A 17,152-nucleotide genomic window follows, 5' to 3' on the forward strand; every position below is an offset into this window, starting at 1 on the left:
CCAAATGAATTTGTATTTTTCTGCGGTATCATTAAACCCACAACTGGAAATATAAAACATTTGAGAAGGAACACATGAGACTAACTAAAGTTTAGAAAATGAGTAAGTCAAGCAAGTCCACAATAATTCCTTCTGCATTACGTTTTGCTGCCTGTAAAAGGTTCATGAAACTCGAAGCATTGGCCTGAATTTTCACAACAGAACAGCCTGAAAGTTGCACTCCCACCCCAAATACTACATTTGCCATTTTGGTGGGGATAGCAACAAGATTAGTTGGGATTTGCACTTGCTTGATTTGCAGAGACAACTTGCTATTTAAACATCAGCTGCTTCCACTCAAGCCAAGGATTTTATTTCTAGCAACCCAGCAGTGTGAAATCCAAAGTAAGAAGAGTAGACGTGGTAAGAACAGGTATGAACTTTGTTCATTTCTTTCTGTAGTGCCATTCCCACAACGTGGAGGAATAGTCAACAATGCCCTAAAAATGTGCCCTCTCTGCAACTTCACATTCACTCTCTCTGCTGTTGCATACACCTCCTACTGTGGGTCATGTTCTGCCACTCTCAATATTGCTTGTAACATCATCCCTCACCTGAGCGCACCCAATAAATCTCTCAGACCACTGCCTCTGCACTGCCTCCTCAGAACATCTCACCGCCTTTCACCCTTTTGCACCTAAAGGTGTATCAGACACTTTTGTATCAAGCAATTCCCTCTATTTCTCTCATTACAGGAGAAGATAGCCCATAACAGGGCAAACAGAGCCTGAAAAAGTTCAGTAGCCCTGATAGTAGACTCCTTGCAAGAGGAGAATCCTGGGCCTTACAAGGGAAGACTGTGACCACTCCTGCAGGAAAGCAGGAACATCCATATCCTGTCAACTGAGTAAGTATCACTCTTCATTCCACTGCAACCCTTATATTAAACCTGCTGTCAATATTATTCATTGAAACCCTCTTCTATTGGCCATTATGACTTCTTTCTGGTGTGTCTCACAGGTATCAGCAGCATTTCCACCATATCTGTGGTGTTTTCACAAATTCTGCTCATCCCCCAGACCTCTTGTTGTAGGCAACATACTCCTGGCCACGGGCAAAGTATCCCGATCCTACATGACCCCCTCCCCATTCATGCTTTATTGTATTCCTCCCTTGCAGTATCATTGCTCCCTTCATAAATGTCCTCACTTCCCTTCTCCTACCTGCAGCCCCAATCCTAAAGATTAACTTGCCATGTTTCATTCCTGCTGCAATGGCTATTAGGGGAAATAATGGGTACGGTTTGAGTTAGCACAGGCTAGAATGTAGTGAAGAGTTTTAGTTAGCTTAATAACCAACAATCATTTAGTACATTTATTTCGGATTTACTGTCCATTTATTCTTATTCAAGAAAAGTAATCAGGCTAAAATAAGTCAAAACACACAAGGCTCAGCATGCTGATACATTTTATAAAAATGTAATATGGCTGAACCAGCAGTGAACAAAGAAAGAACAAACAATACAGCACAGGAACAGACCCTTTGGCCCTCCAAGCCTGCACCGACACTTTTGCATTTCCATCCTAGAACTGTCTTCACTTACAGGGCCCATATTCCTCTATTCCTTTTCCGTTGATGTATGCGTCCAGGTGCTTCTTGAGCGCTGCTACTGTGTCCGTCTCTGCCAACTCCTCTGACAGCACATTCCAGGCACTCACCACCCTTTGCCTGACACATTTCCCTTAAACACCTTCCCACCCCCAATTCCCCCACCACCCACCTTGAACCTGTGTCCCCTCGCAATTGACCTCTCCACCCAGGGAAAAAGCCTCATTTTCCACTCGATCCATGCCATTCACAATCTTATGAACTTCTATCATGTCATCTTTCAACCTCCTGCGTTCCAGTGAAAACAAACCCAGTCTATTTAACCTTTTCTCATAGCTAAAATCCTCTATCACTGGGCAACATCCTGATAAACATTTTCTGTATCTTCTCCAAATGATCCACATCCTTCTGATAGTGCAGTGACCAGAACTGTCCACAATATTCCAAGTGTGGCCTAACTAAAGCTCTTTAAAGCTGCAGCATTATATTCATATCCTGATACACAATACCCTTTTCATTGAAGGTAAGGATGCCATACGCCCTTTTTTTCCCTAACTTAGATGCCACCTTCAGTGATCTGTGGACATGCACATCCAGATTCCTCAATACGCCGAAGGATCGACTATTCACTGTATGATTTCCACCTGTACTTGACCTTGCAAAATACATCACCTCACATTTGTCTTGATTAAACTCCATCTACCATTTTTCTGCCCATGTCTACAACTGATCTATATTCTGCTATATTTCTAACAATCCTCCTCTGTATATGCAACTCTACCAATCTTTGTATTGTGGGCAAACATACTAAACAGACCCAGCTGTGTTTTCCTATAAATCATTTATGTAGACCACAAACAGCAGAGATCCCAGCACTGATCCCTGTGGAACACAACTTGTCACAAACCTCCATTTTGAAAAGCATCCATCCACTGCTACCCTGTCTCCTATAACTAAGCCAATTCTATATCTATCTTGCCAGCTCACCCTGATACCATGTGACTTCACCTTTTGTACCAATCTTTGTCAAGGCTTTCCTGGAGTCCAAGAAGATAACATCAACTGCTTTTCCCTCATCAATCTTCATCACCTCCTCAAAAAAATATTCGATCAAGTTTGTGAGGCATGACATCCTCTGCACAGAACCATGCTATCGGTAATAAAGTTAAAAATCACACAACACCAGGTTATAGTTCAACAGGTTTATTTGAAGGCACAAGCTTTCGAAGCACTGCTATTTCGTTGGGTTGCTTGTCAGGGACAATGTCCAGGAAAGTATTGAAAGCACCACAGAATGGTGAAATGGCATGTCATCTTAGATTCAGATGAGTATTAACATCGGGGACTTTGCCCTATTCAGGGGATTTCACCTTGGACCGGGATTGTGAATGGTGCCAGGAACTCTGAGATCTCCAGACCAGCCATTGTAAGCAGGGTCCCCAACAGGTGAAAGGCAATGAAACACATGTTTGAAGTAGTTTCAGCACTCATTAGATATATTGGAAACACATGCAAACTAGATAACTGTTTAATACATATTGATTGCTGTATATACACATATTTACTGCTTCATGTACATCCATATGTTTGTCTGACTATACTAATTATCATTTAATATATTCATCACTACTTTATATATATAGAAAACTACCAATAAACTTGTTAACTGCAGAGTATTTTGTTATATCCAACGGAACCCACTAACAAACCATAACACATGCTCTTTTTGAAGATGATATCATAAGAATTTTTCCACCTTTCTCAGGGGCAAAGGGGAACTTAAATTAACACCTTTATCCGCAATTATGGAGCAATCATTTAATACTGCACTGCAGTGTCATCCTTATTTTTTGCACTCAGGTTTCAAGGAGATCTTTACCCTCACAGTGTTACTGGACCACAGCTGGCACCGAAATGCTTTCAAATTCCTGATTTACTGTGCACGAATGCTTCAAGGTGCTTGGCTACTTACGTTACTGCTGACGTCATTCTGCTCAATGTCATATGGCCTGGCACCAGATTCAAAGAGCCATCAGGAAAGGGGAAAAACATGCCATGAAAATCACTAGATCTTTATAGGAAGTTTTCTCTGATGCTAGTGAGAGTGCGACTGCTTCTTTGCTCACTGTAAACTTAAGACTTTTGTTTTACTACCTGCTGATAACACCAAACAATATGGCTGGGTGCTAAGAGAAAAAGCAACATAAAAAATGGAATTAAAGCAAAACACTACAAGTTCTGAAAATCAAAAACAATCAAAGAAAATTGTAGAAATTCCCTGCAGAACATAGATCATCTTTGGAGAGAAGAACAATGTTGAATTTCACATTGACAACTGGTTGCCAGAACACATCTGATTAAAAGTTGCCAACTAGAAACATTACTCATTTGCAGATTGGCAAAATCACTAAATTGGCATAAATGGAGGATTATCACCAGAACAACAACTCGGTTTTTACTTAATGTAAGCAATTATTAAGGCAGCAAATACAATGGAAAATTACCCTAAAAGGCAATTTGATAAATATTTGAGGAGGAATATGGGGATCCAAGATAGCGACGACCTAAGAGGATCACGTTTGCTGGGCTCCTCGCCACAACACATCAGCAGGATAGAGCTAGAACCCACCCTATTCAAGTTACTGAGAGCAAAAATAAAACAGTAAAAGAGCCATAGAACCTGAAAATTTCACTTAGTTTCATTTTTGCTGCAGAAGGACAATGAAAAAAGGAGGAAGTTCGTCTGGGATCGGGGCCACGGCTCAACCCACCAAGACTGCAGGCTTACTTACTCACCAAGCCCTGGTTGATATGCTGAAAGAACCTGGCGAAAAGGACTGATGAGCTCGAGCACCAGGCCACAGGGTAGAGGCAGAGGTTGATTCATTCAAGACTCCAATTGAAGTCCTGGAAACACAGGTCCATGGTTTGCTGGATCTGGTGGATGATCTTGCAAATGGGGCAGAAAGAAAAAACCTCCATTTGTTGGCATGCCAGAGGACGGAAGGTGAGCAGTCAGTGGTATTTTTTGAGAAGTGGTTCCCGGAATTCCTTAATTTGAAAGCTGAAAAGGGACGGATAAAGACTGAGAGAGCCCACTGGGTTGCAGCACAAAGGCCAGGAATGAACCAGCGCCCTCGCCCTCTGCTGGTACAGTTCCATCATTACAAAGACAAACAGAGGGGCATGGAAGCTTTCAGAGGCTGGTGGAAGGATCCAAGTGCATTGGTGTGCGAGGGCGCTCCAGGGTCATGTTCTTTCAAGACTTTTCAGCAGTGGTGATCCAGAAGAGGAAGTCCTACGACAGCATCAAGAAGAGATTGAGAGCACTTGGGATCCAGTACTCTCTAAGATACCAGCAGTGCTTCAGATTATAATGGATCTGTACATTTATTGGATCCGCCAGAAAAAGTGAGGAACTTTGTGGACACGCTGACTTAAGTCAGATTATTGAATGGCAGACAACAGAGTTGTTTGGTTTTGTCCTTTAGAGAGGACTTAGTGGAGTCTCTTTTGTTGGTAAAAAGTTGCATATAATTATGCTTGAATGGACAGAAGATTTACCTTTAATTTCTAAGTTACACCAAGGGATGGGTGACCTATTTACTTATAACTTACTTGTGTATATTACTAATCCTGTTTTTTTCTCCTACTGGGTTGCCTGTGTATGTGGTGCGACCCTAGATGGTAGGAGTTAAGTGGGTGGTTGGGATGGTTAGTAGGTTTTGGGATGTGTTGGTGCCCCCTTTGAATTCCTCCAATTAGCACCTTTAGCGCTTTTGTTTTTTCATTTTTGGTGTGCATAGTTTTTGCAAGTTTCATAGGTTTGTTGGTTGGACCTGTTTTACTTTAGCTAGTTTTTGTGTTTTTTTGAACTTTCTTGTACTGAAGCTCAGTGATTTGTAGTTCGAGTTCTCAGTCTCTGGAGTCTAAATGGTGTGAGAGAAGGTTATGGCTTAGGATGTGTTCAAGTGGTGTACTTGGAACATTAAAGGGAGTCACTCGCCGGTCAAGAGGAAGAAGGTACTTTTCAGTCTGACAAGGGAGAGGGTGTCCTATTGCGAGAAATACACCTCTATGATGCAGAGCATCTGAAAGTGCAACAGAATGGGTATGACAGGGTTTATTTCTTATCTTTCAATACTAGGAGTGGGGGTGGGGGGCATTCTAGTTAGGAAAAGCCTCCCATTTAGAGTGTATTAAAGACACACACAGGAGATTTGTAATCCTTAAAGCTTTGATACACACGGGAAGAATATGGGATCTTAAATGTTTATTGTCCCCCAGTCCACCCCCTACAGTTCTTGATAGACTCACTTTCTAGACTGGTTAACCTCACATCTCAGCATTATATCGCGGGGGGATTTCAATTGTGTAACAGATCCTACAGTGCACAGATTGCCCAAAGGCCACCCAATATCTTCTTTGAGATCCAAGCAATTAAGGGATGTGTATGTTGAACTAGGATTGGTAGGTGTTTGGACGCACGTTCACCCTACTGGCAGGGATTTTAAGTTTTTCTCAAATCCACATAAATGCCATGCCAGGATGGATCTCTTTTTGACTCCCTCACAGTGCATTTGAGCTCAGTGATGTCATGTACAATTGGCAATATCAGTTTTTCTGATCATGTTCCAGTGTATCTAATGGTCAAGAGTAAGGATATTATGGTAGGTTCAAGGCATTGGCAACTGGATCCCTTTACCCTTAAGGATAGCAAGTTTACTGAATTTAATTCTACTGAATTCAGGGCTTTTTTAGACGTTAATTCAGGCTCAGTCAGTAGCCCATCCATTCTCTGGGAAACTGCTAAAGCCTATCCTAGGGGGTTAGTAATTTTGTATTCTGCCAGGAAGAAACAGCAGAGGAATGAGCAGCAATGCTTGCTTGAGCCATGTCAGAAGGAGCTAAAAAGGCATACTTTGATAGGCTCTTGTTGGCTAAACTGCAGAGTATCACAGTGTTTCGGTTCACGCTGAACTCCATGCTCACACAGAGAGCTAAGAGGGAGGTTACATTTACAAATCAAAGGCTGTTTGAGCATGGGGATAAGCCGCGCAAGTACTTGCCAGGAAAAGGTGTGCTCTTCAAGCCATTACCTCAATCAGGGAAGATAATGGAAATTTAACTCACAATTCTAAAAGGATTAATGCGGCATTTCAGAACTGCGAACTATACAAGTCTGAAAGTTGTGAGGATGGGCTGGTTAGGATGGAGTCTTTCTTTAAGAATTTGGACCTCCCAGAAATGATCCATGCGCAACAGTCTCTCCTTAATGCCCCATTATCAGAACAAGAGGTGCAGGGGGCTGTGAGGAAGCTTCAGAATGGAAAGGCACCTGATCCTGACAGATTTCCCAGTGAGTTTTAAGGAATTTGTAAGTATACTGTCAGGACTAACGCTTAGTATGTCTAATAATTCACATAGACGTGGCCTCCTCCCACCATCTTTAACGGCGGCAAACATTTCTTTTACTCTTATAAAAAGGGAAGGCCCCAGAGGACTGTGCTTCCTATTGGCCCATCTGACTCCTAAATGTCAATTTCAAAATCCTATCTAAGACTCTGGTACTAAGACTAGAAACTGTGCTGCCCTCCATCATTAAGGAGGATCAGATGGGTTTTATGAAAGGTCGCTGGTCGTCAAATAATGTCAGGAGGTTACTTAATATGATCCAAGTATGTCAGCAAAGATCCGTACAGGGATTAATGATCTCTTTAGATGCTCAGAAGACATCTGACCTGGTCAAGTGGCCATACCTTTTTCATACTTTAAAGCAGTTTGGCTTGGGTGAGGCCTTTGTCAGATAGGTAAATGTTTTGTATAGTGACCCTTTTGCCGCAGTCCTCACCACTGATGTGCGGGCAAGCAATATCAACATCCTTAGGGACAGTTGACAGGGCTGTCCCTTATCGCTGTTGCTTTTTACATTGGTGATTGAACAGCGGGCCGAGGCAATACATAGGGATCCCCATATGTCCTCTCCAGAAGTGGGGACAAAGCCGCATAAGATTGCATTGTATGCAGGTGACACGACTTTTTATCAAACTCAACAGTTTCAGTGCCTCATCTGATATGATGCATTAATTCGTTAGGCGGTTTCTCGAGTTACAAGATCAATTTTGCGAAATCAGAGGCCATGCCCATGGTGGGGGGGTGGGTTCTCCCAAAAAGACTGGTTGTTTAGATGGTCACAGGAGGGCTTTCTCTACTTGGGTATATTCATTGCTCCAGTCTTTGATCGTCTATTTAAAACCAATTTTGCCCATTTATTCGAAAGAATCAAACAAGACCTTCGAAGATGGGAGGCGCTTCCAATCTCTTGGTTCGGTCGGATAGCCCTCATTAAAATGAACGTTCTCTCCCATATCCTATGCAAATACTTCCTCTGCTTTATACTAAGCAAACGTTTAGAAGACTAAACAGCTTTATCTGGTATTGCAAGCAACCCCTTAGTAAACTAACTAAACTGCAGCTACCCCACGGACTGGGAGAAGTGGACCTAAGCTCGTCGCTATCTTAAGTGAATTACTCGGCCCAGGGGGACCCTCACTCACTATGGTTGGGCATCAAAGCATCTCAGGCAAAATGCCTCCTTAGTAGCTTGGTGTTCTAGGACAAAATGCGGACAGTTAAGGACTATTACTATAGCCCAATAGTCATTAATACTACTAAGGCGTGGAGGGCAATGCGTCAGAGTGAGGGCAATATTGCCAAAACATAATTTTTTTACGCCTATAGTTGGTATGCCAGGTTTTCAGTCAGGGATGATGGACTCAGTGTTTAAACTATGGGCAGCTAGGGTATGTCTTGCGTGGGTGACTTATTTGAGGGGGATAGACTGATGTCTTTTGACCAGTTGGCTGGGAAGTACGAGTTGCCCAGTAAGGACCTCCTTTGTTTTTTTCAAATTAAAAATTTCATTCAAAAAAAAAAAGAGACCACACTTCTAACTAATCCTTATAGATTTGAAATAGAGAAGGGGGTGCTGAATGCTGAGAACACACTCTGTCACAATGTCTATCATCTATTGGGATAGGGGCCCTTGGACAACTCTGAACAGCTCTGTAAGGTGTGGGACAGGGAGCAGGTGTTGAGATCTCTTCTGAAGGAAGAGAGAATGTCTGGGAAAATACAAGGAAGATCTAGATTTGCAATTGAAAATTCTCCACAGGGTCCACTTGACACCAGACCGCCTTTCAAAATTTAGAGTGGGAGTATCTCCAATCTATCCTAAATGCAAACTGAGTATGGGTACGCTCACTCATTGTCTCTGTCCCTGCCACATGCTGCAGGCAGACTGGAGTGCTGTGGTAAGCGAAATAGAGGGGGTCTTGGGGACGGGGTGGAGATGAACCCAGTATCTCTTCTTGGCCTTGTTAGTCCATTTCCATCAGGTGCGCACTAAAACAATCTTTTCAGTATTCTCACTTTTTGTGCAAGAAAGAACATTCTGTAAAGGTGGGAGTCTGAAAACCTCCTGGGGCTGTCGGGCTAGCATAAGCTAGTCATCGAACACACCTCCTTGGACATTTTTAGAAGTGTGTTGCACCATAAAACTAAGAATTTTTATAAGATGTGGCAGCCCTTTCTGGACTACTTCGGTACAGATTAGTCTGCCAAACGAATAAGGGTATTTATATAGCCATAACGATTCTGTTTATTGAGTCTGGAAACCAGAGAGGAGAAACTACGAACACATGAATATTTATAAATTTATGCTCTCGACAGTCAAAGGTTATTACGATGTTTCGTTGAGCTGTATTATTATTATTATTATTATTATTATTATTACTACTACTAACTTTTTTTTAGTTACTAGTAATTATTTATGTAATTTGTGGGCTTCTTTGTGTTGCTTTGAATTGTTTTGTATTTGTTGTAATATTCAAAAATTCCTTTTTTATTTAATAAAAATACATTTTAAAAAATGAATATGAAGATTAGGTTGAAAGACAGGAAGTCCAGAATGCATATTTTGTTCAATCATAGAAATATACAGATCAGAAACAGACCTTTTGGCCAAGCTCGTCCATGCCGACCAGATATCCTAAATTAATCTGATCCCATTTGCCAGAATTTGGGCCATATTCCACCAAACCCTTCCTTTTCATATATCCATCCAAATACTTTTTAAATGTTGCAATTGTACTAGCCTCCACCAATTCCTCTGGCGACTCATTCCACATACACTCTGTATGAAAAAGTTGCCCTTTAAGTCCCTTTTAAATCTCTCCCTATTCACCTTAAACCTATGCCCTCTAGTTTCTGGACTCCCCCCAACCAGGGAAAGACCTTGTCTATTTACCTCTCCATGCCCCTCATGACTTCATAAACCTCTATAAGGTCACTCCTCAGCCACCGACACTCCAAGGAAAATATCCCCAGTCTATTCAGCCTCTCCCTATAGCTCAAACCCTCCAACCCTGCAACATCCTTGTAAATCTTTTCTCAACCCTTTCAAGTTTCACAACATCCTTCCAAGAACAGGGAGACCAGAACTGCATGCAGTATTTCAACAGTGATTTAACCAATGTCCTTTACAGTCACAACATGACCTACCATGTAATCCAAGATGGAGGACAGGAAAAATTGAGGCTGTAAGAGCTGCTGCTTTTTTGAGGTATTTTTAGTGTTGGAACTGATTTCCTTGAATTCTAGGAACAGTAATTACTATTTTATAAGCTGTTGCATTATTTTGGAACTTGGGAAGAAAGATCAAAATGACAGCACTTTAAAAAGCAGGAAGACAGATAAAGAGCAGTGATTCAAATGGAGAAAGAAACCTAAATTGTTGTCTAACCCAGCAGTCACCTGCACAACTGTTGCCTTTGCTGTCTGTTTTCAAGTGTCTCTTGACATGAGAATTCATTCTAAGAAAATATAGTTCTCAATGAAAAACTTGGAACTATGTAGACACAACAAGCTGAGAAGTATGCTCATTTTTATGACTATTTTCTGTGATGTGGGGCAGCTAAACGTCAACCACACTGGTGTCGATATGGAGTTATAGGCAAGTTAAGGATGGTATTAGTGAACCAGATGGATTTGTACACTAATCAGAAGTGACCGTATGGTAGCATTAAGTTAGCTTTTCATTCCAGTTATTTTGTTGAATTCAAATTTCACCATTTACCAACATGAGATTATCCTCAGATAATTAGCCTCCAAATTACTACTCGCAAAGTATTACTGCAAAACTACAGCTTCCCCTAAATATGTACAGTTATTTAACATCAGCGCCTGCAACCTACATGTTACTAAAATTACTCAGAAGTAGAAGTCCTTTAATTCTATTGTTAAAATACAGATATATGTATATCCTATCATCATTTGAAGACCATTCTGTCAGAGCCCAGCTTCATCTTTCATTTGTAGTTGAATTTTTAAGTCAATTTTACAGTCAAACCAAAGTAAAACATACTATTTTTCCTCCAGTTTTTTGGTCAAATGGCACCATTGTAACCTTCTTGGCTTCTTTTTGATACGTGCAGTAGTGCTTCACCCAACTGGATCCAAAAGGACCTAGAAAAGGATTCTTTCTTTATTTAAGTATTCAAAAGTAAACTTGCTCAATATCAGATAAACATTTAAATAATTTTCCAAACCATTGGTGGCATCTACATATTAAAAGATGTGCTTATACCATAAAGTAGTTGAAGGCATGTATTGTACATTTAACAGAGAGTGAACGCTGTTCTGAACTAAGAGCTTACAAGTACCTGAGCGAGATGACTAGATGGCAGTCTCAAAGTATACTGGAAAATTAAAAATATGTAACATTTGGCTGTGAAATGGATACCCGAGTTGGTTGCTGTTTTGACAACAATTCAAAATTTAACCATTTTAAATTATGCCACATTACCAAAAGGATGTAGACGCTTTGGAGAGGGTGCAGAGAAGGTTTATGAAGATGTTGCCTGGTGCTAGCTATGAAGAGAAGTTGAGTAGATTAGAATTGTTTTCATTCGAAAAGGGGCGGGGGGGAACCTGATTGAGGTCTACAGAATCATGAAGGGTATAGACAGGTGTATAGAGATAAGCTTTTTCCCAGGGTGAGGGATTCAATAATGAGAGGTCACGCGTTCAAGGTTGGAGGAGAAAAGTACACGTGGAAAGTACCTTACACAGAGGGTGGTAGGTGCCTGGAACACGTTGCCAACAGAGGTAGTAGAGGCAGGCACAGAGGATTCATTTAAGGTATGTCTGGACAGATGTACGCGTAGGTAGGGAGCAGTAGAAAACAGATGCTTAGGAATTGAGCAGTAGGTTTAGACAGTGAATTTGGATTGGCACAGGCTTGGAGGGCCAAAGGACTAGCTTCTGGGCTGAAAATTTTCTATGTTCTTTTGTTCTATGCCCCATGATATTAAAACCCAATCTAGTTTGAATTTGTTTTGCCAACATCAAGCCAATGAGACGATCCAATGTTGGGGATATAAAAATGCAGTCATTTTGAAAATTGCAGACAGAGCAACTGCCATCAACACAGATCCAAGAAATTAGGAAACACTCTCTACCAAAGGTACCTTTTCATATGAAACATATTCGCAGCAAAAAGAAAGATGACCCAGGGAGATCTTCAGCTGGCAGACAGACACCGAAGACGACAGCTGCTGTGTGGTTTTGAAATTACCATATATACTTGTATATAGGTCGACTTTTGAATACTTTTTAAAGCTGAAATTAGGGGTCGACTTATACACAAGCTATTGTTTGAGGGCATTAAATTCATGTTTGGCATGAGTCAGAAAATGGACAAACAAGAGCCAGATCTCTAAAATAATAAACAACAAAAAGAAAAAGCAGAAAAAGAATTATGGCCATTATTAAATTTGGGAGAGTTTTACAAAGAAGTTCAGAGCACAACTGTATGTGACACCTACTTCTAAGAAACTGAGGCAACAGTGGGAAGACAAGGCTGCCATGACGTACCATTGATATTTTTATGTACAGGTCAAATATATGTATGTAAATATTACATAAATAAATACATACAGTATGTATTTATCAATATTCAATTTAATGATTTGAAAATCGTGTCGCGCAAATATACAGTGGTGCACGTAACATGTGATGGTGCAGGTATTGAATTTGAACCAAAAATGTGCAAATCATGCCCTTTTAGGCTGCATATATGGTCAGGAAGAGACCCCTGCAAAACTAGAGTTTACTTACACACAAGGTATATGAAAAATTCCAGATTTTTGGTCAAAATAGGTCAACTTATATGTGAGATCGACCTATACATTGCTATATATGGTAAGTTAATGTAATTTTAATAAGTGTCTTATTGGAACAGCATTTTGTGATATAGTTGGTGGCAGGTAGTAAGCATTTGGGCAGGGGGAACTGACCTGTGAATAATTGTTGTTTCATGTTCACTTTCAAAGTTAAAGAATAAATTGATACTATTTTCTTTAAATAGTGGAATTTCAGAGTTCTCTGTCCCTCAAATTTTAATAGATTACGAGGCGAAGTGAGCTTTTCTGGAAGTTTGGTTTAATTAACAGAGGGTTCGCCACTGTCTTGTAACAATACTCACTTTTTTTCTGCACAAAGAGGTAACCCTCCATTGTGTATGGGCTGATGCTCTGATGTTCCTGAGGGTTCGCCTTCATTTTCTTCATTAATGATTCAACTTCAGACCGTGTACCCTCAAAACGGTCCCGTGTCTGTAACGAGGGTAGTTGATAATCAAAACTTTGAGTGAAATCTATTGATGGAGGTCTAAAATTCTTGATTCTAATCTGTTGAACTGTAAAAGCACCAAAACTACTTTTATGTTTAGTCTTTCCAAATGGGTGTTGCATATGGTTGGAGAATTTTGAATTAGAATTCAATATAGAATATTTTTCCAGTTAAAGAATACCCAAATTTGGGTGTAGCACTTTGAGGTTATTTAGCAGTAGCATACAAGAATAGATGCTAAAATAATTTCTTTAAAATATAAAATGTATTAGCATCAATATGCTTTTAAATGAAAGGTTGTCAACACTGACAATGGATACAATTTGTTTTGAGGTCGAACATCATTTGCAACACTGCAGATTGCCATTCAGTAGCATGTTATATTTAAAAAATGCATGGTTCAAGTAACGTATTGATTGCTAACTTCAGCAACATTCAAAAAGTGTCACCTCAGCTAATCAAAAATTAACTTTCAGATTTATAGCAGTTTTCAATTTTCCACATATTATACGTTTGAAAATATAGGAAGGTACTTCAAAAGGAAATTAGGAGGACAAAGAGGGGCCATGAAACATCTTTGGCTGACAGCATCAAGAAAACCCTCAAGGCTTTTTATAAGTATACCAAGAGCAAGAGCATTATGAATGAAAGAGTGGAACCTTTGAGACACCAAAAGGACAACAAGTGCATGGGGCCAATGGAATTAGCCAGGGTCATCAACTGGGATGGTGAGGTTCTACAACACATTCAGATAAATAAGGAAGAGATTGTCATCAAGTTAGATTGGATACAGCTGCACTAAATCCTCATGTTCTGATGAGATTTATCCCAGACTGCTATGGGAGGTAAAGAGGAGATTTCTGGGGTCCTAGTAGATATTTTGAACACTTTGCTCACCATATGCAAAGGGCCTGATGGATCGAGGACAGCTAATGTGGTTCCTTTGAACAAAGGAACAAGTAGGAATAGGTAAAGTAATTACTGACCAGTTAGTCTGACAATAACGATAAGGAGATTATTGAAAAAATTTCTGAATGAAAGGATTAATCAAAAATTGGAAAGGCAGGTATTTATCAGGGTGGATATTTTAGAGATATCCTGTCTAATTCATTTTATAGAGTTTTTTTGAAAATGTGACTAACTATATTGCTGAGGGATGTGCAGTTGATTTGGTTTACACGGACTTCACCAAAGCCTTTAGCAAGGCCCCACATGGAAGGATGGTCCAAAATGTAAGAGAACATGGGATCTAAGGCAAGTTGGAAAGCTGGATTCAAATTTGGCTTACTAATACAAGGATCAATACTGGAACATGTGATGTTGGTTTAACGACTTGAATGTGAATGTAGAACATTCATTAGTAAGTTTGCAATGATATGAGAATTGGCGGGGGGGAAAGAGGTGTTGCTGATAATGAGAAGAATGGTCTCAGACTTTGATATTGATTAGCTAAAATTGGGCAGAGCAAAAACAGATGGAAGTTAACCCTGCTAACTGTGAGGTGATGCCTTTTGAGAGGGTTAATAAGAGAAGATATACACAATGAATGGTAGATGCCTAGGGAGTACTGAGAAACAAAGGGACCTGCTGTACAAGTTAATGGATCCCCGAAGATGTCAGCACAGGTAGACAGAATGGTGAAGGCGGCATATGGGGCATTTGCCTTCATTAGCTGGGGTGTAGTATAGGAGCAGGAAGTCTTGAGACAGCTTCATAAAATATGGAATACTTTGTGTATTCTGGTTGCCATAGTATCAGAAGGATGCACTGGAGAGGGTGCAGAGGAGGCTGAGGGGGGAGCTGATTGATGCATGCAGAATTATGAGAGGCATAGACAAAGTAGATTGTGAGAATCTTTTCCACATGTCCTGGACTCTAGGACATAATTTAACATCAGGAGCAAGTGGTTTACAGGAGATGGGAGAAAAATGTTTTTCATCCAGACAGTGGCATATCCATGGAACAAGTTGCCTGAGAGGGAGATGGAAGCAGATACACTCAACATTGGATGAGTACTTAAAAATGCTGGGGCTTAGCGGTCAATGGACCAAGTGCAGATCAATGGAATTAGTATAGTTTGGTGTTTGTTGGTTGGCATTGACATGGTGGGCTGAAGAGCCTGTTTATATGCTCTATGACTCTGACATCTTACTTGTAATGCAATTAATTGAGCTCAAAGCTTTTGAAATTCAAGTTGAAACCTGGAAATGAGTAAGTAATTAGCTTCATGGTAGGGCACAACAGCCACTTGTTCGAGAAATCATGCAGAAGTAGGAATGGGACATTCAGTCGGCCATTAGGGATCAGCATCGGGACCATTGCTGCTTCTAATTTACATCAATGATTTGGAATCAAATTTACAGCAAATTGGTCAAGATAATACCAAATTAAACAGAACAGCAGAACCAAAGAAGAAAACTCAGAAATTACAGCATTGGTTAAAACAAAGAACATCGAGTAAGTAGGACAACGATAATTGATTTAATTCAGATGATTAAAAAAAACCATGCTCATCAGAAATTACTGATCACTACATATATCCACAAACTGTGTTGAAATAGCTGATGTTGAAGCAATAAATTAATTGGGGTAGGAGGAATGTATTTCATTTCATGGAGAACTGGCACCAGTCCTGGGACAAAATGTTCCGAGGGAAATATAAGCTTGCAAATAAAAAGGATATGGTGGTATTGCAGAGCACCTATTTCAACAATCACATCCAAAGTGGGACAAGGAGGGACAGAGTATGCAAGCATACAAAAAGAAGGCAAAAGCAACAAAGTATAATAAGGCAGGATTAATGGCTTTTTATTTGAATGTGCTTAGCGTTTGGAAGAAAATAAATTAATTAGAAGCACAAATACAGGTTTATAGGTACAACCTTACAGAGGCATGGTTACAGGAGAACAAAGCTGGGAACTGAATCTTCAAAGGTATGTGACCTTTAGGAAAAAAACAGGAGGGCTGGTGATAGGGTGGCCTTGTCAGTATGAAATAGATGACATACTTGGATCAGATGACACTGAATACCTATACTAGAGGTGAGAAATAACAAGTGAAAGACAGTAGTGGATGTGTCTTTAAGGCTCCTATCAGTAGGACACAGAATAAACCAGAAGATAATGAGGACAAATCACAAAGATAGTACATTAATCATGGGCAAGTTTAATTCTCAGAGATGGGGAAAGTCAAACAGGCAGGGCTAGCTATGAGGAAGAATTCATAAGTGTGTGTACAGGACAGTTTCCCTAATACAATATATTGTGGGTCCAAACAAGAATTGGGCTATTTTGGACCCGATAATGTATAATGAGGCATATTTAATAAATGATCTCAGAAATAAAAGATCCTAGAGGGGATAGTAACCATATAATGGTAAAATGTAGCATTCAGTTTGACAGCGAGAAACTTGGCTTGGAAATAATTTTGCTAAACCTAAACAAGGGCAAAGACAAGAGAATGAGGGAAGAGATGGCTGGGGTATACTGGGAAATGACTTTCATAGAAAATATAGTTGAGGAAGAATGGTAGACATTTTAAACAAAGTTTCTGACTCACAGCACATGTATATTGAAATGAGGGAGCAGGATTTTAGGAAAGGTATAAACCAACTTTGATCATACAACAAAGATTAGTGGTAAATTAGAGTTAAGGCAAGTTATAAAAGCCAACTAAAGATGACAAAAAAAAATAAGAAAACAAACAATGAGGGCAAACTAGCAAGTAACAAAAATAATAACAGCTTCTTTAAATATGTAAAGACAGAGGCAATGGTGAATATAGGCCGCTTACTAATTGACGATGGGAAAAAAATAATGGAGACACAGGAAATGGCAGGGAGTTGAACACATACTTGGTATCAGTCTTCATGGTA

At 40.1% G+C, this 17,152-nt stretch overlaps 1 protein-coding gene across 5 annotated transcripts in view; it reads right to left on the reverse strand.

Moving 5' to 3' along the window:
- The window catches only part of LOC140492052 (rho GTPase-activating protein 26-like), a 284,972-nt gene that overhangs the window by 130,744 nt on the left and 137,076 nt on the right, over positions 1-17,152 (reverse strand). For all 5 annotated transcript variants that reach the window (XM_072590711.1, XM_072590714.1, XM_072590712.1 and 2 more), the window contains exons 8-9: positions 13,133-13,262; positions 11,012-11,112 (exon numbers count right to left, since the gene is read on the reverse strand). In XM_072590711.1, coding sequence (XP_072446812.1) covers positions 11,012-11,112; positions 13,133-13,262 — 231 coding nt within the window. The remainder of the gene's footprint in view (positions 1-11,011; positions 11,113-13,132; positions 13,263-17,152) is intronic.

This window comes from Chiloscyllium punctatum, chromosome 20 (assembly GCF_047496795.1).
Source record: "Chiloscyllium punctatum isolate Juve2018m chromosome 20, sChiPun1.3, whole genome shotgun sequence".
NCBI classification, from domain to species: domain Eukaryota; kingdom Metazoa; phylum Chordata; class Chondrichthyes; order Orectolobiformes; family Hemiscylliidae; genus Chiloscyllium; species Chiloscyllium punctatum.